Here is a 22,838-nt window from a genome sequence, read left to right on the forward strand (position 1 = left end):
CCACAGCTGCCTCAACAAAATATTAAACCCGGTCCTAAGGATTCCGAGTGAAGGCAAGGCTCAAAACTTAACTTGGCAAGACTCTCCTCCTGAGATTCCCCTTTGTACATTACCATGGCAGAAGAGCTTCCTTATAGAGGGACTTAGAGGAATCTAAATCAGGCGTTCTCAACTGCCCTCATGGCAACCATTTGTACTTCTTCCTGGCTTCCAAAGCAACCCAAGAAAAGACAGTTTTCAAAAAGCACTATTGTGTGTCATCCTTGAAGAACCATAAAAGAAAAATCCATGGTGCTCCTGTCAAGATAAGGTTTTAGAGGAAATAACTTACCCCTGAGCTAAGCACTCATGAATAAAGACTTCAGAAAGCAAAACTCCACAGCTCTGAAGTTAAATAAAAAGAAAAGCAGCTTGTTGTACAGATAAATTCTTACATAGAAATTCAGAGGTTTACACAATAACCAGGTGCTGGTGACTCCTGCACAAATGCAGCTCACACTGGACTCTAACACAGCACACTCCTGGTGTTCTTGGGTCAATACATCTACTTGCATAAACTTCTCATTATTTAACCGAGCTCAGTAGGGTCTGCTTTGTGTTCATCAATGAATCGGAAAATACAAATACATTGGTACTGCGTCCCAATTTGAAGAAGTCCCTCTTTCACATGAAGAGTTCCTGGCAAAAGCCAACCACCAAAGAGAACAAATCAACAGAACAGGCGTCCCCTTCCACGCTTGCTCCTGAGATGGCTGGCAGAGCGCCGCAGACTCTTCCTCTCCTGCCGATGCTGCTTCTCAGCCTCCTGTTGTTTCCGCTGCTGCTCCGACTGGAATATAAGAACAAAAAAATAGCCTCAGGTTGTTGTAAACTTACATATCACCTCATTGCTCAATGTCTAGATAAAGTCAAAACTCCATACAGCTTATCTGATGGAGCCAAGAATGGCATCCTGAACCTCTGCCACACCTGTCTTCTTCCACCTTGCTCTCAAGCTTTCAAAAACCTGTTAGCAAAAGGCAACAGTGGATTGTTCACCACCAATCACAAGGAGCGTTGTGGCTTTGAGCTAAATGTAAAGCTGCTGTAAACCAGACTGTCCTTTTGAAGCCTTGCAAAGCCTATCTGACAAGCTGCAAGATGCTCCCAGGTCAGTTGTAGCAGTCTGCCCCATCCCCACACTGGTTATCCTACTGTGGCAGTTTAGGCTTGGTGTCCCCTGCCACTGCCACATGAGATACACCTCTGGTGTCCCAGGTGCCCACCCAATAGGGGTGGACATAGGAAACGGCATATTTCTACCCATAAATCCTGCACCCTATAAATCCATATGCAAAGCCATTATCTTTCTCTTTCTTCCCTCTCTGCTCCCATGGGAGATGTCCTCTCTTATTGGGTAATGCTGGGGGAGTATCCTCTTGGCCTCTTAGGCCTGTCTAGGCCTAATACCAGGAGAAGAATACGGGGGGGGGCAGTCTCAGACCTGGCCAGCCTGAGACTTGCCTAGCAGTGGGAGAAGGGGGGGGAAGAAAGAGCCCTGGGGGTTTGGGCATACCCTCAGGTGTGGGGAGAAGGGAAGGACTGGGAAGCCTCTGGGTGTTATGTAAGGGGCTCTGTATGCTTTTGGGATATTCTTGCCACTATGCTTTGTAGTTTGTAGTTTTCTGTAGCTTCACCAATCACTTTTTCCATTTAAACTTTCCATCACTCTCCAATCCATTTGTATGAGTGTCATTCTTTTGTCCCTTTCAGGGCAAGAGAGGATCTGTCTGGCCCCAAACCAGGACACCTACAAAGTGCCACGGAGCAGTCTGTGGTTTATTCCACAGCAACTTTTTAAAGTCCAGCAGTACAGGAATCAACAACAGATGAAAAAGGACATCTGCAAGCAGACAATCAGGTCAAAAAAGTAAGGGAGGCATAGTCCAATAAATTTAGTTCTTCACAATTTTTTGAGCATATCCAATGTGACAATCAAAGGACCACTTGGCCACTCCTGCATCAGCAGTTCTACCGGTGATAGTATTTGACCGCTGGTCAGAAATGATGTGAGGCTTACCTGAGGAAAGCCAGTTTGAGCAGAAGCACATCTTACAAGCTCAAGTATTAATTAGTATGAGTCTTCAGCTTATATATATAGTGTGTCCTTTCCTTAGTTTTAAAGCAATTTTCTACCAGAAAGTCCCTAAGTTTTCTACTGCAGCAGCAGATGCTCCCAAGCATTTAACCATGCCCATGCTACAAAGGAACCACTTGTCTGTGACCTACAGAATTCCTGAGCATGAGAAATCAAAACCCTTTGGGCTAAGCAGATAGGCAGCGTCAGCTACACACTTCAAATGGAACTTGGGAAGTAGAACAGGACCAGAGCTCATTCTTGCACAGTGTCACATGAGTTCAGTGACAAAGGTGGGTAGAAGATCTGTTTTTATCATGCTGAGATCTAGCAACATTATCGAGAGAGAAAGCCTCTCACCTACAGCATCCTGACAACATTTGGACCTGCAGACCAAGATCTGATCAATCCTGGCACACCAATCAGGTAAGAATACAAGCCTCTGATGCTAGATCTGCAAATAAACTATTAAAAGCTGGAAGCCAGCGTTCTCCAGCAGCACACAAGATTTTATGAGCGCTGCATGAGTGAAGGCTATAAACACAGAGCGCTACCGGAGGCTCTCTTCTCCTGGCAAGCAGCAGAGGAGCTGGCAGCTTATAAAGAAATGCAGAGGGACATTTGTTTGACGGTTTTAAAGTTCCTGTTCTTTCATGCAAAACCTAAAGTTACCTGTGTATTATCTTACAGCATTATATATAGCTCACCTTCTTTAATTTGAATGTTGCCTGTTTGCTGCCTACTGTGGTATCAGACACGTTGAGCGTGCCAAGCTTTTCTTCAAGCTTTAAACGATCTCCAAGAGTTTTCCTGCAGAGAATAATTAAGATTAGTCCATGTTCTTGCCACCTTTTTACTAAAGGCTGATAATGCAGTCAAAACTAATCTCCATTTCTCCGAAACCCTGAAATGCTCTAAGTCTAAAAAAAACAAACATGCAGTAAACAAAAAAAGATGTCAAAAATCATTCCCTGCAGATAGGGCTTTCAGTAGGAACACTCCATATTTCTGTAATGTTCACTGTTTTTTCTGCTAACAAAGCAGTAGGACTCCAGATGAGAAAAGCCACACCCTCCACTGCTACAGTTCCCTATGAAATGTCACAAGGCAGAAATATTCAGCTGCAGTTAACAGATACCTAGACAACAAAAATCCCAGCACACAGTAATGCCAGATGTCTACCACTTCCTTGAGATCTTATCAGTTCTGAATTGGAAGCATTTTGAGGGAAGGAAATGATCTTCATTATCCATCAGAGGAAATTCATCCCTAGATGAAACACCTCTCTGATAGTGACAAGCTACTTTGTCCAAACACAGAAAGCTGCTCGGACACTGCACTCACGACAGTCCAACAAAAAGAGCAGCGCAAAGTAACGACAGAGACAGAGCCTGACCCCAGAGAGGACCTCGGGCACTGGGTACTCATCTGCTAGTTTGCGTAAGCTGATCCTGCTCCCAGCTCTCCTCCAAGACAGGCAGGGCATGGGCACAGCCTGGATTCATGTGCCCCTTGCTGACTGCAGTTAGGCTGGGCTGTAAACTGGAACAGCTGAGGAGTGGAAATGCACCTTGTTCCATCCAACACAACCTGCAGCATAGGGGTGAGGCAGGCAGGGATGGGGCTGGCTTCAGCCAGTCTCCCCCAACCACCTGTGAGTTGCAGCAGGGCCTGTGCACAGGTCCTACAAGCTGGCAGTGTCACCTAAGACCACAGTATGGATGGTACACGCACAGAGAAAACACCTGCCCAACTGCAAACAAAATAATTTCCTGCAGCTTTGAGACAATGCTGTTAGTGCCTTATGGAATCTCTCTGGGGAGGGCTAAGAGTACTTTTTACACAAGTTCTAAAGTGGTAAATAAGGTACCACAACACAGATTAGCTTCAAACATGGATGGTATTCACTATGGATGAAGGGCTTACGGACTGCAGCCTACGCACAAAGGCTTCGGAGCCCACTGAATTTTGGCTAATCAGCTGTTTTATGTAACAATGAAAAAATCACTGTCAAGAATTACTTTATTTCTCATGACTAGGTACTTTGATTGTATTTTTCCCTGTAGTATATTTATCACGGAGCACATGTAAGAACTTGCTCCATCCGTGCACATCGTAAGACGAAGCTAAGCCTCAGAGCCAACTATGGCAGCAGATCAGTCACTGACGTGGTGGTGGGATTGCTACCATCAAGTGAGGTACCACTTCTTTCCCCTTTGAAAGTGAACTGGAGAAATATGGCTGCTACCCAGCGATTATTTAGCATGACTGCCGAGGTACTGCTTCAGTCAGGAGAAAAATTCCAGTGAGCAGAGGTCAGGAAAATGCTGTGTGGTGGCAACTTCACTGAGCAGCTGCAGGTATGGCTCTGTTTATCTGAAAGTGTGAGAGTGAATTCCACACATGATACACAAACAATAGCTGAGTGCTTTGGGGCTGGCTTGCTTTTTAATCCTCAACAAATTGATTCAAATGATACATAAACAGTATTATTAAAAGCAACCTCCCCTGCCCTACAGTGAAAAACACAACTCCCCAGAAAATAGCCCAGGCATTTCTGCTCTCATTATAAAGAAGAGTTTTTTCAGGACTTCTCCTGCTGTTTTGCTTTAGCAATACCTAGGAATGTCAGCTATGCTGTTGCTGACTTTCTTGAGCCACCTCTGAAGACCTATCCATTGCCTGTCATGCTGCTGCTGGTTTTGACATACTCTAATTTTGACAGCAAATCTTTTACAGCAACATGAAACCTGAAAGAGCTCTCGGCACACCAAAAAGCCCCTTTTCTTATATGGGTTCCTTCTAAATTACTAAGCAAGGAATTAATGCAGTGAGTAAACAAAGCAACGTTTTGCATGTTTTGTGTTTAAGCCTGAGTGCAAACAAGGGAAATCAAATACAGACAAACTTAAGTCAAGGCTTTTTTTACAACCATGAGTAAATTCTGCAACTTTCCTGTGCAAAGAACTGTGTAGACTGTTGGTCTGTGAAGAAGTTTATAGTATGTATCACTGCTTTAGAAGCTGGGCTGGGAGCTGTGCTGAGTCAGGAACATGTCAAAAGAAACACCCAGTTTTATATAAGTCATAAACTATTTCCTCAGGTAGAATATTATACGATTAGAGAAAAAAAGAACACCTAGCCATTAAATGCGTAGTGAAGGTATTAAGGCACTTAATTATATTGGTCACAGACCATCATTCCATAGCTTGGATAAATCAAATCAGAGACAAATGTGCCAGCATCACCAGATTGTACATGCCACTACAGTCTCTCAAATTTCAGTACATTAATTGAATGAATTATTTTTATGCTGACTACTAATCACTGAAGAAGGCCAGCAGAAAATATACTCATTTGATTCATGAAATTCCACTATGGACAAATGCTTACTAACCAAACAAGTTGACTCACGGCACTGACTAAACCATGACTACAGAACATTATTAGTTATGCATTATAGGGAACAGCTAACAGCTATTAAACTTCTAAAAGCATGAGGAAAAGCAACTCCACACGAAGAGCAGTGCTTGGATGAGCACAAATGGAATCACTGATGACAGAGCCTATTAGACAAAAGTGGAGAAAAAAATCATAGAAAGACAATTTAACGACAGCAACTCAGAACAACAAAGGATGTGATGCTGTCACAGCCACTTTGTCATCTTATGCTATCCTAAATTTTCTCTCCTTTGGATCCCACCTGTGCACCTACACCACAGAGGGCACATCAGCCACTCTGATTATGCACTATCTTGCACAATATCCTGGAGAGGATGAGCTGTAAATTTCAAGATGTTGTCTCTTTCCTAAACCCACCATTTTACAAGGGTTTCCACAGTTTATGTCTTCACTGATATTCTTCCATCCACTGGACAGATGTGAGGTATTTGCTTTTGTTTTCTTCTGAGCTGAGGAAGTGATTTTTCTTTCTCTATACATCAGATGAAAGAATCTACTTCATCCTGTGCCACCCTGTACCATGTTGGCTTACTTGCTTAACTTCCAGTATCCTTGGTAAAATGTAAAACTTCCATGTTTTGAACAAAATGAAATCTCTGTACTTCTGAAGGAACTTCTCAAGGACACTCAGTTTGAGGACAGCAGCTGCATTTGTGCAGAAGAACAGTATGTGAGCAGGCTGCAGGCATGCTGCCTTTCAGGGAAGTGACCATATGGTGTCATTTCACCAGTGTCTCAGGCTTCTTTCAAGTCACTTATTACCATGACTAAAATGTAAAGTGCAGTGGAAAAAATACCCTTAGCCTCCAATACTGTGTCAGTATCTACAGTGGATTTTTTCCTGGCAAAGAAGAAAAGCTGACAGAAGTAACAAGTTGCTTCATCTTCTGGAAGGAAGAAAAATAATCAGGAGAAAGTTGATGAGAAGTCTAAGATGGTTTTGAGTCCAGGAAGAGTGGGAATAGTCAATATAAAGAATAAAGAAAAATTCCCGTGTGGAAAAACTTGTTGATGAAAAACAGCTCAGGGAAACACAGGAATTAGTTCTGCAGAACTGCTACAAATCCCAATTTATACAAACTACTGCTTCTACTTGAAGAGGTCTTACAGGCATGAGATGGAAACCACAGGCTAGTAGACAGAATACTGTAGAAACACTGTCCTGGTGATACCCGTAGAACACTTGACATGATAATTTTGGTTGAAGATTTGCACATTTAAGGGCAGGCTGAATTTCTATCAGATGTTTCTTTGCATATCTCCAGAAAATTTCCATCATGAACCAACTAGGATGCAGTCAGTCATTACTGCTATAGAGCAGTAATCCCATCACCTATATCATTCAGCTCCTTTTCTTTGGCTGTGTCAGTTCAGTCTAAATCAAAACTACCATGACTATATCAAGACCCCTCTAGACATCAAGTTGTTTCCAACATTAGTCACAATTCTGATCTGCATCCAGCATACTGCAAGAAATCTAAAACTATTTATTCCAAGGTGTTAGTGTCTGACTCCAGATAATAAAAGGCTATTCAATCTGACCTCAAAAAAGCAAACAAACAAACAAAAAAAATCAGTGAGATGGGCAGGTGCTAAGCACCTCAAAGCCAAGTAGCAAAGTCCTTTAGTGCTCTTTATACAGTACCAAATTATTTCAGCTGATTAGCAATTTAAGGAAATTCAAACTTTGAAAGATTTTTTTTTGTCTTGAAAAAAACCCCAAACAAGCAAAAGAACCAAAAACCAAAATGCCGCCGCCAAAACCCCCCAGAAACAGTAAGCCCTGGCAATACAAGGGCAGCGCAGTGTTTACAACAGCTTCTGGATGGTGTAAAAATACCTTGATTCTACCCCCAAAACAGTGGCTAATCCACATGCAGACTGTCAGCCTCAGACTGACAGTGGTGGAGAAACACAGTCTCACAGACACCACTGTCAGTTGAGAGCAGCATTTCACCAGTGCTGAGTAATGGATCTCCAAAATCTGGCTCAGAACATTAATCTCTCACTCATTTCATTTGTGCTGTCTCTCTGCCACACTTTAAATATCCTATTTGTTTACCTGCAAAAGGAAGCTGTCAACAGCTGTCACTTTACACACTATCCCTGAGTCGCCAGATGCGGCTTTACTAGGAAGTGCTCCAAGGCAAAGTGCCACTGGCCTGCGCTGCAGAGTGGCACTTCAGAGTTGTCCCCCCAAGATATTAAAGCAGGAGCACTAGTCTTACTTCATTAACTTCTGTTTTTTGGCAGAGTCTTTGAAGCTTCTGAATTCTTCTCCTTCTTTAATCTCAAAAAACTGAGGTTTCAGTACTGTTTCCTGATCCTCCTTGAACTTTTCCTTCTGCTTTACTTTTTCTTCTTGGTGCAGAAGCTTGCGCTGTTTCCTGACCTCTTCAACCCAGCCTTTGTCATCATCTGAACTCTCAGAACTTTCTGCATCACTTGCTTTTCCCTCTGCTTCTTCCTCCTCTTCCTGCAGACAAAAATAGTATATGAAGCAAGAAATCATGAACTGATTTTCTTTTCACACCATTCCTGCAGTTAGAGTACATGACAGCTTTTACACACATCCAGCTGAAGAGAACCAACACCTGAACAAGCAGTATCACCAAAAGCAGCAAGAGACATGGAAACACTCAATTATTGTGGCTGATCAGCCATCCTTGCACTGCCTCCAGCTTTCCTGGATGGATTTTGCCTAATCCCAATGTGAAACGTTTTACCTGTTCTTGTGATTCCAGTTCCTCTAAGATCTTTAGTTTCCTCTTTCTTTTCTCACTTATTTTAGAAACAAGGGGGTTAAGTAGCCTAAATTCTTCACTCTGCTCATCCACTTGGAAATCTGGGTTCTCAAACATGACCTTAAAACGATCATCTTTGAGAAGACTGGGCAGGTTCTGAAAAAGAAGCAAAGCATGAGTTAATCCTGTGAAAGCCTTTCAGGAGTGCTCTATTTCTTTGAGAATGAGCCCCTGTAGAATGCCCTCCCCTCCCACTAGATATTAAACATTAACTTGTTGTTTTTTTTTTTTCCCACCATTAAACTTAGTAAAAATGGATTACTTTCACTGTCAGGAAGAATTCCTGTGGCATAAGAGCAAACCATTTTGACTGTTTTATAAAATGTAGTTAACTGTATGCACAGGGAAAGCAAGTGAATCTTCAGTTTGACAGGTAAAGTCCATCTTGTCACAACTGCACCAAAACACAAACTAAAGCAAGCTACAGGTCGTCTTTGAATAACTTTGGTGTTGGCACTTCATTTAGCGAGTCCCTAAGAACTAAAAAGCCTGCATCATCTTCACAGTGATTAACTACTGACTTTAAGCTTTCAGTTACTACAAGGCCTTTTCAGTGCTGCAGCTACAGTGAAGTCCACCTTAAAGCCACTTACTAGAGTTATTTACGAGAAGCAGAAACAAAGGAATTTTGAACGTTCAGCCAGATCACAAAATGCTACAAAACCAAAATCAATACTGTAAGCATTACTACTACTGTAAGCCTCACCTTCTGCTTCCTTTTTCTAGTAGCCTGCTGTTCTTCAGTCTCTTCTTCAATCAGTTTGAGTGCAAGCTCTTTATTGACTTTTGGAAGTTTCTAGGAACAGGAGAGCAACTGACCAGTAAGTTACTCTTACACATGCAAAAACATACAGGTTTTACATTTGTGAGTATGGGGAAGAGGGTTTTATTCATTCCTGTAACTAGTGCTGAAAAGCTCCCTCACTGGTAGCAAACATTCCTAGGTGCTGGTAAAGCAATAGCACTTGGGAAAAGTGCAAGCAGAATTGCTGTATAGTTTTTTCCTTGTAACGCATCAGCTTCAGCACTTGAGAAGCAATTGGTTCTCCTTGTATGTAGAGTAAATTCCATCTAGAAAGCTCCTAGTTGTAAACACAATACTATGCTTATATATCTCTTCCCAGAGGATTAACAGCCAAAATTATTAACTTTAATGACAGAAGCAGAAGCTGCAAGCTTTACCAGCAGGTCTCTACTGAAGGGGCAGATGTGACGAGAGATGCTGTTTCACAGCTTGGGATCAGCCTCTCTCAGATGTGGCAGTCACCCACATGGGACTTTTACAGTTCCGTTCAAAGAGGTCTATCAATTACTTTGCAACTCTGATGATAAACAGTCAAATCCCAAGTCTTACACCTGAGATACACTTCAGAATGTTACTAGTAACAGCTCTCCCAGAAGCATCCTCCTAGTTCAAAGGGTTTACCTTTAGCTGAACTCTCTGTGCACGTGTTTCTTCTATCTTCTGCCTGATTTTTTCTCTTCTGTATTCTTCATAGGCAAAGGGATTTGCCATCATTTTTGCCTTTAAGAAGCAGAAGGAAGTAAAAAGAAAACAGCATTGATGCAGGACACTGCTGTTTTGGAAAAAAAGAACACCACCACAAAAATGACTCACAAAACCCACCTTATTGTTAAGAGTGAAAACTGGCAGTTGCCTTATTTACCTTATGATAAAGTCTTATGTCCATGAAAAAGCCATGCATGTATGCTCTGAGCAAAGAGGAACCGATGAGATGAGCAAGGCCTGGGGAAAAAGTTGGAGAGGGTTTCAAGGAGCTTTCCTAGGGTTCCAAGCAAGCCACTCCACTTACCCCATCAAGACAAACAAGAACTGCCAGTGCAACACAGCAATCTAGCAGTCACATCCACTACATCAAGAGTAAAACTGCCCAAAACCCAGTATCAGTTTGGCAAGCAAGAAATTTGAGCTTCTTCAGAGCAACAAGATAGATTTTTCTTGCCGTAAAACACATCACCATGCACTTTTGAAAGTGCCCGCAAGCACTGCACTCCACGGAAGTGCACACAGAAAAGTCAGCCAGGGATTTTGGTTTCAAGTCCATAGCTGTTTGACGACCACATTTTAGTATGGTATAGAGATGGTTTTAATCAGAGTCTTTCCATAGGTCACTACCCTTGAAGAGTCAAGGTGTTGAAGAAAACCACCATACCACATCACAGAACTGTCACTCTAGGCCCCAGCCTCAGTAAGAATGAAAATACTTAAGAGTTCTGATTTTCCTTCCTCACAACATTCCAAGACTGAGAAAAAGTTCTCTCTAACAAAGTATCCTCTACAGACCCCAAGTCTTCAGAAACTTTAGAAACTAAGAATTAACAAAGTTGTAGAATGAAATGACCAAAAATCCCAAACACACAAACTCACATAAAAAACACAGGAAAAACCCAAATCAACAAAACACCACCAGGTAAGAAACCTCTGTGCATCTCAGAAAGCAAGGTTGTATCTAGAAACTTTTAGCTGTTTCCAGAAAGCAATCTTCGTGCCTATTGCACAGTTCAAGCACTCCAGCTAATGGCCAGTAATGACAAAAACATGAAGTACAAGCTAGCATAGGCTGGCTCCTCACTTGAAAGAGTGCATTTACTGGGAACTGAATTTGCCTCAGCCACAGTGAATTTAAAGCAGAATTAGCATTCCCAGGGCCAGTCTCTGTGCAGACAGCACTACACTGTCTTCCTGCCTTACAGCTGGGACAGGGGTCTGTAGGATGCACCCAGGCTCTAGAACTCTAAGCTGAAGATGGGGATGTTCCTCCTCCTGTATGGCCTCCATATTCAGAGGTAAAGCAAACTGGTGCAAAACATCGCTAACAAAACACATCTAACTACCTTGGGTACCTTAGATTCCTAGGCACATTAAATCAGCAAATATCAATCATCTTGGGATAACACAACCCTTCCAAGAGGTTTGTGTCTGGGAAACACAAACACCTGGTGCTGCAGTGGTTGGGGACCAAAGAGCATAAAGCCATTAGACTGGTATATTAATAGTCAAGAAGGCTGGAAGAATCTACTGCCAGTGAATTTCCAACAACCCTCATACATCACACCAGAATTACAACACTGCAGCTGCAAACAACCACACACTCAAAGAAGTCAGCTGAAGAGGATGTTCAACTGCTTTACCTAAATTTTCAAGGTCTTTTCTGGTAACAAATTTGTAATCATCATAAACTGTGCTCTCCGGATTCTCTTCCAGTTCTTCAGTCAAGTTGTCCAAGAATGAACACCACTTTGGGGCAGGTCCTAAAACCTGTGGATATTACAGAAAGTTACAACATTGTATATTCTTACAGAAAAAACCCCAACCCCACAGCTAGGCTGCTGGCTGCTGAGCTGTAAGCAATTAATGAATCCCTCTGAAATCAAGCAGTCCTTGAGAACAGCAGCAGTCAGAGAACACCCCTCCTGCTCTGGCAGGGGGATTGGACCCGATGATCTCTTGAGGTCCCTTCCAACCTCTGATATACTATGATACTGTGAACACAATTAAGCCTATTGATTGCATTACCAGTAAGGAGCACTCCGACTTGGGTCATTTGTTTAAGATAGCAATCTAGAGATTTCAAGGTTAACTGTTCCAAGTGGCCCCAGTCTGACTGATATATGAAAATCTCAGAGCCAAGCATTATAGACACAGTTCTGAACTAATGGCACTAGCTAGTAGCTAATCTGTAAAACACTGCTGGACCTTGAGCTCATCAGGTTCACTATGCAACCACACTAAAGCCCACTTTATTTGTTTTAAGTAAAACACCACAGGTGTATTTCCTTTCTTTTTACTCAGTGACAAACCCAGAGTGCATGAGCAGATAATGAGGAATATTTTAAAGCTGCATTTTTACACCAGGAGGCACAGGGCTGATTTACCAATTTTATGTTGCACTATCACTGCACACAAGCTTCCTCCAAGTTAAGAATTAGCTCCCTTCACTTTTCCCTCTGGCTGTTCTGACTGAAATTCCTCTCTAACCTGAAACATGCAGCCATGCTCAGCTGCTCCAGGACTGTTCTTTCAGTAGGTAAGTTGGCTAATGGAAAAACCCAACCAGCAGCTGCCACACAATTCCCCATACCTAAGGGAGGAAAGATGACCGTCTAAGAGCAGGGAATAGCCTGCTCTAGGACAGCTTGTGGGTGCCATTTCTGGCCATCTAAGAGCAAGGAGTAGCCTGTTCTAGGACAGCTTGTTGGTGCCATTTCTGGCCATCTAAGAGCAGGGAGTAGCCTGCTCTAGGACAGCTTGTGGGTGCCATTTCTGACCACCAAAGAGCATGGAACAGCCTGCTCTAGGATAAATTGTGGGTGCCATTTCTGACCATCTAAGATCAGGGAACAGCCTGCTCTAGACAACTTGTGGGTGCCATTTTTGGCCATCTAAGAGCAGGGAGCACCCTGCTCTAGGACTCATGCAGCCAGGCTCAGCAAAGAGGTACTACTGCATCACACAGGAGGCATATATGCACATATGTCTGCCACTGCCCTTCCTGTGTCAGACCAAATCACACAGTCCATGCCATGGCATCCTGATGCCACACTTGTGTTAGCACACCTTAGAATGTCTTTGTGAAAATGCAAAATGTAGAGAAAATCCCATGAGTAATCCAGCACACAACTAAGGGAGAAAGTGTAAGGCAAACTGTTCAACAACAGGAAGAGTAAAACACTGACAAAAAAGGTTTTTTAAATATTGTAAAATAAATTTGAAACCCTACAGTGGTCTTGTCACACCACAAATCTTCCATAGCGCAGCTCTGCAGTGCTTGTGCTTATGGCCATGCCTAATTCCTGCTATCAGTCTGTAATGGCCATGAAATTAATTAATCCCAGAGCATAGCAAGTATTTCCAACCCACAGCAGATGTTCTCTATCTAGCACTTGCTGCCACTCAGCAATTTGGCAGCCAGCCCCACACAGTCCTTAGTGCCACAGAAAAATAGAGTCTAATCCTAATTAGTGTTAAACTAACATGTGAGAAACAGCCCAGGATGTGTAGAAGTCCCAGAGCCTGGTTTCACAAGATTTAAATAACTTTGACCACATACAAGTGGTGTTAGTTTTCTCTTTGAAGGTTTTAGGGACCAGTTCTACACAAATTAACTGCACAGTTCCTCTTTTTAAGGTTCCAAACTCTACTTTTCTGGATGTTAAATACCAAGTCCCTGGAAGATTTCATCCAAAGCAGTGATAAATTCTTTAGCTGTAAAGAAGGTGCTAAAATGTAGTAAGATTCAACTAGCAGAAACTCCTCCCAGCCTTCACTGCTGTATCTGAGCAGTCTAAAACATGCAAACATTCAGAGACAGCATAAATCAGTTTTTCAGATAATTAAATAGGATCTGCAAGTTTACATTGCCTGAATTCCCTCCAGAAGTACAACTCGACCTATGTGAGTATCATTCAACAAAACACTTCCAGAGGTTTTGGGAAGCAGCAGGACTGGCTGGTGGCACAAGGCAGCACCACACAGCTCCACACAAGCCAAGGCAGCAGTGCCAGACTGGGCCCCAGCACAGCAACAGTTAGTTAACAACAAAGAAAAAAATTACATCCTGTCACTGTTCTTCCATAATGCATTCTGGAAGTAAAACCTTCTTTCAAAAGATTTTTTAAAATTTTTTGTTGTGGTACCTTCTATAGATTCAAGTTGGACCTTCAGCAGGCAGCAAATAGGTGCTGGTTAGACCATTCACTATGATACTGTTTGAATGGTTGTTGATGGCAACACAACCAGCTGATGTTTAAGGGCTTCAAGAGAGCTCTGGGTACCATGCAGTGTGTAACAATGTAAGATAACAGCTCTGTCCTGTTAAATATTTTCAGTAATGACTGCCATGTCAAGAACATCTGCTGATGACAAACTGTCACACAAGAATGGGCAAAAGCCACCTTGGGAACTAAGCTGCCAGAAATTGGGTTAAATGTACAGCAAATCACACCATTTAAGAGAAGGCTATTACAGAAGGTCTAATGAGGAAGGAGGAAAAAAAATACAACAAAACCAAAACAAAACCCAAAAAGGGTGATCCCCAGGGTGTGGGCAGTGATTGAAATATACAATTGAGTTTAAACATAATTAGCTCCCTAATTGCATAGCCAAGATTAATTAATGCAATTACATGGGTAATTAATTACTATTCATTTTAAGAGTACTCTGTTCAATGTTTCATTCCCTAATTTTCAGACTTAGATCTCAATGTGTACTAACTCTGAACAGGCAAGAGAATGAGCACCCTGCTGTACCCATGAAGAGCCAAGGCTGCATCAGCTGCAGTGGGTAACTCAGAAATCAGATGGATTTTTTCTGGTTTGTAGGCATGAAGAGCTGTGGCTCTTTGATCTTGTCGCTATGGATTTGGGCTTCCATCATACTCAGTCCGAGAACTTCTGGAGATCAGCTTGTACTAGAAAGAAGTCTTGGGACCATGGCACCTTGTTCTGTTTCTGTCTACTACACTTCCACAGAGTGTTTCCCTGAGCAACCGATGTGCTCCCTGTAGTTTTGATACGGAATTTTATTCTACCATTCCTTCCTACTCTCTCTCTCTGTGAATGCTCTACAACAACTCCAGCTGTGCACTGTGCAATTCCGTTTCATGTACTGAATAAAATACTTCAATTCTCTGAACAGGAATCAACCCCAAACAAATCTCTCATGCATTTCCCTTCCATAACTGCATGCTGTCATTCACCCCACGCTGTGTGATGTGGATTTGACGTTTTTACAGCCATGGAGCAGCTCACTGCAGCACAGCTGTGACCAACAGAGTGAGCAGCAGGCTGCCAGTTTTCAGCATGCTCTAACAACAGCTTCACCTTTGGTTTTGAGCCCACACGCTCATAAATTTCATTGAATCATACAATGAATTGGCTCTTCCTCATCCTAACTCCAGCACATCCAGACATTTTTGGCAGATTCACTAACCAGAAGTTGGTTTTCCTACCTTTCACTATGCCATGGAAGCTGCCAAATCAACAGTTTGCAGGTTTCACTCCTTAGAGAACATGTTAAAGGAAATGCTGCTTTTAAGCTCTTCTCAGCACTAAATAAGTGCTGCACACATCTTCCAGGAAAGAGATACCAAACCTGTCTGCATTTGTAGCCATCAGAGTAAGTACTTTCTCTAACCCTAACAAGTTTGAGATTAGAGTGCTTTTTGGTTGTCACTGTTCAGAGGTTTTTTTTTGTCTCTTCTCTGACCTGACAGGTCTTACAGTCACTTAACAACTCACAGGTCTGCTTGCACTGTAAGTGTCTTCCTGGTGAGGCCACCATCTCTGGACTCTTAAAATGGGAATTCAAGAGCAGAGGGTCCCATACTACCCATTGCATCAGAAAACAGCCACAATACCAAACAAGAGTTGAAATGGCAGAGCCATCACCCGGTGTAAGCCAGCAGAGCTCATGCCTAAGGGTTTGCCCCTTTGTGAAGGGCAAGATGCAAACCACAAGGAAATATGGACTTCAGTCAGCACGCAATGCTGTCTGTTAAAACCCAGCAGAAGTCCTGCCTACCATACTGTCAGCCACAGCAGCAGCAAGCAGGTGTCATACACCTTTCTGATCTATGCATCATCTTGAACTACTCCATCAGCAGCACCAAACCCACCAACAACAAGTTTCACAGAAAGATCAGAAATGGTTTCCTGGTTATCACACATGGCTGTTTGTCTTCCATCCATGTGTGGTAAGTGGCACAGTGTCACTCAGCCAGTGCATGGGAAACAGAGGAAATCCTTTGTTGGGAATAAGCCCCATATGTTATTTTTCAGTTTGAAAGTGTTCAGGTTAAAAATAGGAAGCTCACATTTCTGCTTGTGAAGATAAATAACTTTTCTCCTATGCTTGTAAATACTGAGACAGGTAGCGTGTCATTCCCCACACGCTCTTTATGCTGTTGGCACCCACCTTCTGCGTAAAGAATGAGACTGTCCTGGATGGAAAGCAGACTTTGAGAAGACTGAGACACCAAAACTCAGAACTGACTTAAGGCCAAAGATAGAATCAAGTATTTTTTATTAATCGATTTTTTTTCCCCTTTCAGCACCTGGCCACTCCAAAGCACAACTGTAACCTGCTGCTCCATAACAACCCTGCTTCCTAGTCACCTCACAGTGCTCAAAATGAGCAAACTAGGGTTAAGACCACATGATAAATAAGTAAATAAACAAATCTCAGTGCAATTCAGTCCCAAGCTTCTCAGGCAAGGGCTGTGTTGAAGAGGATGAACAAATGCCTTCTGAAAAACACAGCCTCATCATAGGACCTTCAGGAAGACAGTTGGGGCAGCATTAATCCAGAAGGACTGGATACTGCTGGTTAGAAGACACATTCTAGTCCTAATCTGCTTTATTAGGGTCAAAATGCCAGACACAAATATAAAAAGAATTGCATCATTTGCTTCCTATCTTTGCAGAAGCCAAAAGTAAGTGCAGAAGATCTTGCTGTGAGTCTAACAGCACCACAAACCATCTGAGCAACAGTTGACTGTAAAGGACATTGGTCTCAAGGGCAGGAAGTACAGGCTGTGGATGGCCGCTTTTCTCTAACTGTATCCCCATCATATGAAAAGCTGAAGGAGACAGACAACTGGTAGGTCCCAAAGCAAGGAAGGGATGAGTTGGCAAAAGTCTTTGTGTGACCACATGTTTCTGGAAGTCCATGACCACGGTTTCATCCAATACCCAGTGCATTAAGTGGAAACAGCAGCTAGCAGAATGTGGTGAACCTGTTATTTCAGGGTTAACTACTAAGGAGAAACTACTTTTTTTCTACAGTTTTAGAAAAACTTTTTTTCCCCCCAAACCTGAGGAAAAAATTCTTTTACAAATGAGGCATTTTTGAGGTATATAGAAAAGATGGTGGTAAAGAGTCATTAAACTAGGCAAGTGCAGGACCTAGAAAAATCAAATCAAATAATCAAAACCAACAGGCATGAAAGGAAAGTACCAGGAAGGGCTGCCCTAGCTGACAAGCCACCCAGTTTGAAGAGGACAAAAATTCAAGTGTTTCTAACCATGAAGAGATTCACATACCCAAAGCATGTATTATGTTAGAAACCAGACCCATTATAGAGATACTCTTGGAGAAACTGAATCATGGGGTAGGCAAGAAACACTTGCCCTTGAAACATTTCTAGTTTATAGCTCAAACAGCCCTGAACTAGGAGGGTGCTAGGATATCAAATGACTTTCCAAAACCACCTGAAAAGAAGCCAGAGATGCTTCAGGATTTATTTTTTTCTTAAAGAGCTTAATATCTTCTGCACACCAAAAGTACATTGCTTCTAGCCTCAACAGGCAGCTTTCTGCCAAGAATGCAGGAAGGTAAAAAAAAATCCAGAACACAGAATATTACACTCAATTAATTACATGCTTAATTGCTCTCTTCTCTAACAGCCTAATGAATAGAGCAGCTTTTAGTTTCAGTAGATGTAGCCCAAACTCTCAAGTCCAAGACAGAGACAAGACTGATTTGAAACATCTGTGCTAAGACCAGACACGTTTGTGGGACCAGTAGCAAACACTCACAATAACTAACGCCCCTGTCCCTGCTTTCCACCTGGAGCATCCAAGAGTTAACATGTGGGGGGGGGGTCTTCTGTGCCACCTGAAAACAGAAGGTTATGGAAGATGACAGCCTCAATTAAATTTAAGAGAATCTGGCTCAGTGGACAACCATGTGCTGGCAAAGCTTCTTTGTCTCTCCACTTCTTTGGCCAGGACCTGGTTGCACTATGGACCCAAATGACGTTTCTGAGTCAGGAGTCTGAGAAGTATCCCAAGGCACACACAACTTTCATTTCAGCCTTCCGCAGGCACACATCAAAGTGATACACCGGGAAGCCAGCTGGCAAGAAGCAGGTTCCAAGTGTTTGCATAATTTGCAAGTTAACTACTAAACTCCTGGCAAACAGCCCAACTGCAGTCAGAGGCACTTGCCCCCATTAAAACCCAACAAAATAAAACAAAGTCTCTAAGCAAAGCCACTCACAAAATAAGCATCTCATTTGAACAGCTTTTACTCCCTCTTTGCACTCTGTACCTGCATAAGGCATGTTCCTGCCATCTAAAAGCAAACTGTTGTCTGTCCTAGCAAAATCACCTTATTCTCCCTCTCCTAACAGCTCTGCATGCAAAAGAAACAAGTACAGTGACACTTGTTTTTCTTTCTTTCCAACATTCCTGGCCTCAAATGCTGGAATTCTGCAGGGAAGGCCATGCGTGTCCACAGACGGATACCTGCTGTCAGCTCTTTACAGTCCCGACGTTTTGGGTTTGCATTTGGCATTAACATTGGGGAGAATGGGCACATGGACACAGCTGGTTCAGTCAGACATGAGCTCAGCCAGATCATCTTCCAAGCTGGCCAGACACGAGCCAGCCCTGGTTCCCAAGTCCTGTAGTTGTGTTAGCACAGCACTGTGCCCACACTCATAAAGCCTGCTAAGAGGCAGGGTATATTAGGCTGGGCACAGTCCTACACTGTCTGGCCAACTTCAATCAACCACAGAGGATGCTGGGGCTGTCTGCACCCAGCTGTGAACATCCGCACTCCTCCTGCTCTGTGAGACTCCAACTCCTCTGCACCTCTTCCCCTGAGGAGTCTCTTTCTTATGTTGTAAACTAGCGGGCACACTTGGGATGCCAGGTATCCTCCTTGACCACAGCCATGGAAATTCCTTATAGCTGTTTGATGAAGACTTAGAGAATAATTGCTGGCACTACAGAGCAAGAGGGGTTAGGGCAACTGAGCAGGTTCTATTTACACACAAGTGTTTCCAAGAGCTCTGAACAACTGTCCTTTAGAGGAACAGCACCTCCCTCAGGCATTTATTCTGTTCTGGAACTGAAGAATTCTAACTCCCTTCTCATCAACATTTCAAAAACAGAGGACAGGTTTATCTCAAAGTAAACAAACAAACAGAAAATTAAGCTATCCGTTGGCAAAGCAGTGAATCCGAGCTCCTGGGAAAAAAGGCAGGAAATGAGACTATGAAGAGTGGTCAGGGAATGCAGCAGATCACTGCAGTCGTGTTCCAAAGACACATGCAACCAAACTCAACTTTGCCTGTGCAAGGAAATTACTCCATGCTCCAAGGATGCAAGAAAACCCACGTCTTAACCTCCTGACACAGGACCCAAAGGACAGGTGTGCACCTCTGAGCTCAAATAACTACCCCAGAAGATCAAGGACAGAACTGTAACATGAACTGTTCCTAACACTGAGTTTTCCTTAACAAATGCCCTGGAGCAACTTAAGGCTGACACATCTTCTCCATGTTATATTTCCTTCATTTAAAAAGGGAGACTAAAAAAACAAACCAGATTTAGTGAGCTCACTACTGGATTTGTAGGAAATGCAGTGAGAAACCCTTCAGTTACACACCACTTCCAGTGCCAGCCCCCTCAGTCTTGCCCCAGTAAAGGCAAACAGGGTCAAAAAGCCTAACCTAGTTTCTAGAGTGTGAGACTTCTGTCTGCTTCACAGTAACTTCTCCTCACTACCTTTAACTTTTCTCTTGTCTGAAGCCTTCCATGGTTTGAAAGTAACAACAGACTAATGATTAAAACAAAAAATTCAGGCCAGTATTTGTTACCTTTAACAGCCTTCAAAGTCACAGCCATTGACACAAACTGCACAAGTGTAGCTTGTTCTAAAAGCTGATTTAATCCTTTGAATCAAATTTCAGCTTTTCTTGTATACAACAGTATTTCAAAATAGAATTAATGTTTGAATTTATGCTTTAACATCCATCATTTGGGTTCATTTGTGTACTCATTTGTCACTGTGAAACTCATAAAAAGGTGTGAACCAAACAAGTTCAGGCAGACTCAGGTAGTGGTAATCAGAAGGGTGACAAAGGAACATTGTTTACAGAAAGGTTTGTGTTGGTTTTTATTGGAACAGCCTCCATGCTGCACAGGTAGCACCAGCATCAGGCAATACTTCATCTGTTAAGTATGGTCTGAGATCTAACACAGGATGCTTGTAGTTCTTAGCAAAGCATTACTTCCCTGACTTCAGAAAGTTGGATTCCATGAGAGTGAGATTTTTGAACGAGTACAGAGTATTTTTGATTTACAGTATGTGCAGAAATAGTCAAAAGAACACTGACTAGAACAAGTTCTAACATTCATTGCTGGTGACAATCAAGACAAGGAAATAACTCTTGGCTAGGTGCACCTCCAATGTACTACAGCTGTAAAGGTCAGATCATGCACACCTGCATATAAAAAAGTCTCAATGCACTGTTTTCCAAGGGAAACTGAACCGTCTCTCTGAACAGTGACAGAGTGAAGGTTTTTTTTTTCCTGCCCAAAGTACGTAAATTGACTAACTAGTCCATTCAAGTTTTTAAAACTCAGGCTTTGAAAACATGGGAGTTTGTCTTCTCCAATCCAATAATTAAAGACAATAGTTTAACAAAAAACCCGTTGGGAGATCTACTCTCTAAACTTTACAAAGGACATGGCAAACAGAAAAAAAGTGTTCAGCTATGACTGTGTCTTAAGTACAAAATACCTTTGCTCTCGCCCCTCTTTGTTATCCAAAGCATGGAACAGCTCCAGTCAACAAAATCTAAGCTAGAGCTGAGTTAGAGGAATAGAAAATTTACATTGGAAGAACCTGACATAAAGGACACACGTAGAACTCACCTATAAATGTTTGCCTTTCTTTCATGCAGATACCTAAAAACAGAAGCAGGCAGTCTACAGAACTGTGCAGAGGGATGCACTGCTGTGTTTAGACAGGTACATGTAGAATGGTGGGATTGGAAGGGACCTCTCCAGACCACTGAGTGCAACGCCCTGCCAAAGCAGCACCATTTAAGACAGGTCACACAGGAATCCATCCAGGAGAATTTTGAAAGTCTCCACCGAAGGAGACTCCACAACCTCTCTGGGCAGCCTCACAGCAACAAAGTGTCTCCTCATGTTGAGCTGGACCCTCCTGTGCTCCAGCTTGTACCCACTGTTCCTTGTCCTATGCTTGCCTACCACTGAAGAGCCTGGCACCTTCATCTTGACATCTACCCCTCAGATATTGATAGACATTGATCAGATCCCCTCTCAGCCTTCTCCTCTCCAGACTAAACAACCCCAGGTCTTTCAGTCATTCTTTATAGCAGAGATGTTGAGGTCCCCAAATCATCCTTGTAGCTCTCCATTGGACTCTCTCCAGCAGATCCCTGTCTCTTGAACTGGGGAGCCCAAAACTGGACACAGTATTCCAGGTGCGGTGTCACCAGAGCAGTAGAGGGGCAAGAAAACCCCCCTAGACCTGCTGACAACACTCTTCCTGATGCACCCCAGGATGCCCTTGGCCACAGAGCACATTGCTGTCCCATGGAGAACTCGCTGTCCATAGAATGGTCTGGGTTGGAAGGGACCTCCAAAGGTCAACCCCTTCTGCAGTCAGCAGGGACAAGCTCCACTAGATCAGTTGCCCAGAGCCCTGTCCAGCCTCAATTTGCCCCAACCACCTCCCTGGGCAACCTTCTGCAGTGTTCCAGCAGCCTCATATTAAAGAACCTGTTCCTAACAGCCAACCTAAATCTGCTCTGCTCTAGTTTGAAGCCATTGCCCCTCGTCCTGTCACTGCAGTCCTTTGCAAACAGTTGCTCTGCAGCCTTCTTGTAGCCCCTTCAGGTACTAGCAGGCTGCTATTAGATCTCCCCAGAGCCTTCTCCTCTCCAGGCTGAACACCCTCAGCCTGAACACCCTCCCTCAGCCTGTCCCCATAGCAGAGCTGCTCCAATCCCTTGATCATTTTTGTGGCCCTCCTCTGGACCTGCTCCATCAGGTCCATGTCCTTCCTATATTGGGGGCTCCAGACCTGGACACAGCACTCCAGTTGAGGTCTCACCAGAGCAAAGTGGCAGAATCACCTCTCTGCATCTGCTGGCAATGCATCTTTTGATGCAGCCCAGGATGCGATTTACCTTCCATGCTGCAAGCCCACACTGCCTGCTCAAGTCCAGCTTCTCACCCATCACTAGGACTCCAAGGCCTTTCTCCATGAAGCTACCTCCTAGCAGGACAACCCCTAGTCTGTACTGGTACCTGGTGTTATTCCTGCCCAGATGCAGGACTCTGCACTTGTCCTTTTTGAACTTGATGAGGCTCCTCCCCCAGCTCTGCAGCCTGTCCAGATCTGGATGGATGGCAGCACAGTCTAACGGCTGTCAGCCAATCCTCCACTTTGGTATCATCAGCAAACTTGCTGAGAGTCCACTCAATCTCCTCACCCATTGATGAAGATCACTGAATGAAACTGGATCCAGCACTGATCCCTGGGGAACATCAGTGGTCACAGGCCTCCAACTGGACTCCGTGGCACTGATCACAACCCCCTGAACTCTGCCATTGAGCCAGTTACCAACCCACATCATCATCTAATACACCGTTCTTGAGTTACCTATGAG

The 22,838-nt window shown here is 43.3% G+C and overlaps 1 protein-coding gene across 3 annotated transcripts in view; it reads right to left on the reverse strand.

Moving 5' to 3' along the window:
• Positions 1 to 640: 640 nt before the first annotated feature.
• NOL10 (nucleolar protein 10) overlaps positions 641 to 22,838 on the reverse strand; it is a 42,946-nt gene continuing 20,748 nt past the window's right edge. For all 3 annotated transcript variants that reach the window (XM_054383413.1, XM_054383415.1, XM_054383412.1), the window contains 8 exons: positions 11,536 to 11,662; positions 10,050 to 10,129; positions 9,809 to 9,907; positions 9,089 to 9,178; positions 8,305 to 8,478; positions 7,807 to 8,054; positions 2,824 to 2,926; positions 641 to 829 (listed from right to left, as the gene is read on the reverse strand). In XM_054383413.1, the coding sequence (XP_054239388.1) occupies positions 710 to 829; positions 2,824 to 2,926; positions 7,807 to 8,054; positions 8,305 to 8,478; positions 9,089 to 9,178; positions 9,809 to 9,907; positions 10,050 to 10,129; positions 11,536 to 11,662 (1,041 nt within the window). In that variant the 3' untranslated portion in view covers positions 641 to 709. The remainder of the gene's footprint in view (positions 830 to 2,823; positions 2,927 to 7,806; positions 8,055 to 8,304; positions 8,479 to 9,088; positions 9,179 to 9,808; positions 9,908 to 10,049; positions 10,130 to 11,535; positions 11,663 to 22,838) is intronic.

Source organism: Indicator indicator, chromosome 9 (genome assembly GCF_027791375.1).
Source record: "Indicator indicator isolate 239-I01 chromosome 9, UM_Iind_1.1, whole genome shotgun sequence".
NCBI lineage: Eukaryota > Metazoa > Chordata > Aves > Piciformes > Indicatoridae > Indicator > Indicator indicator.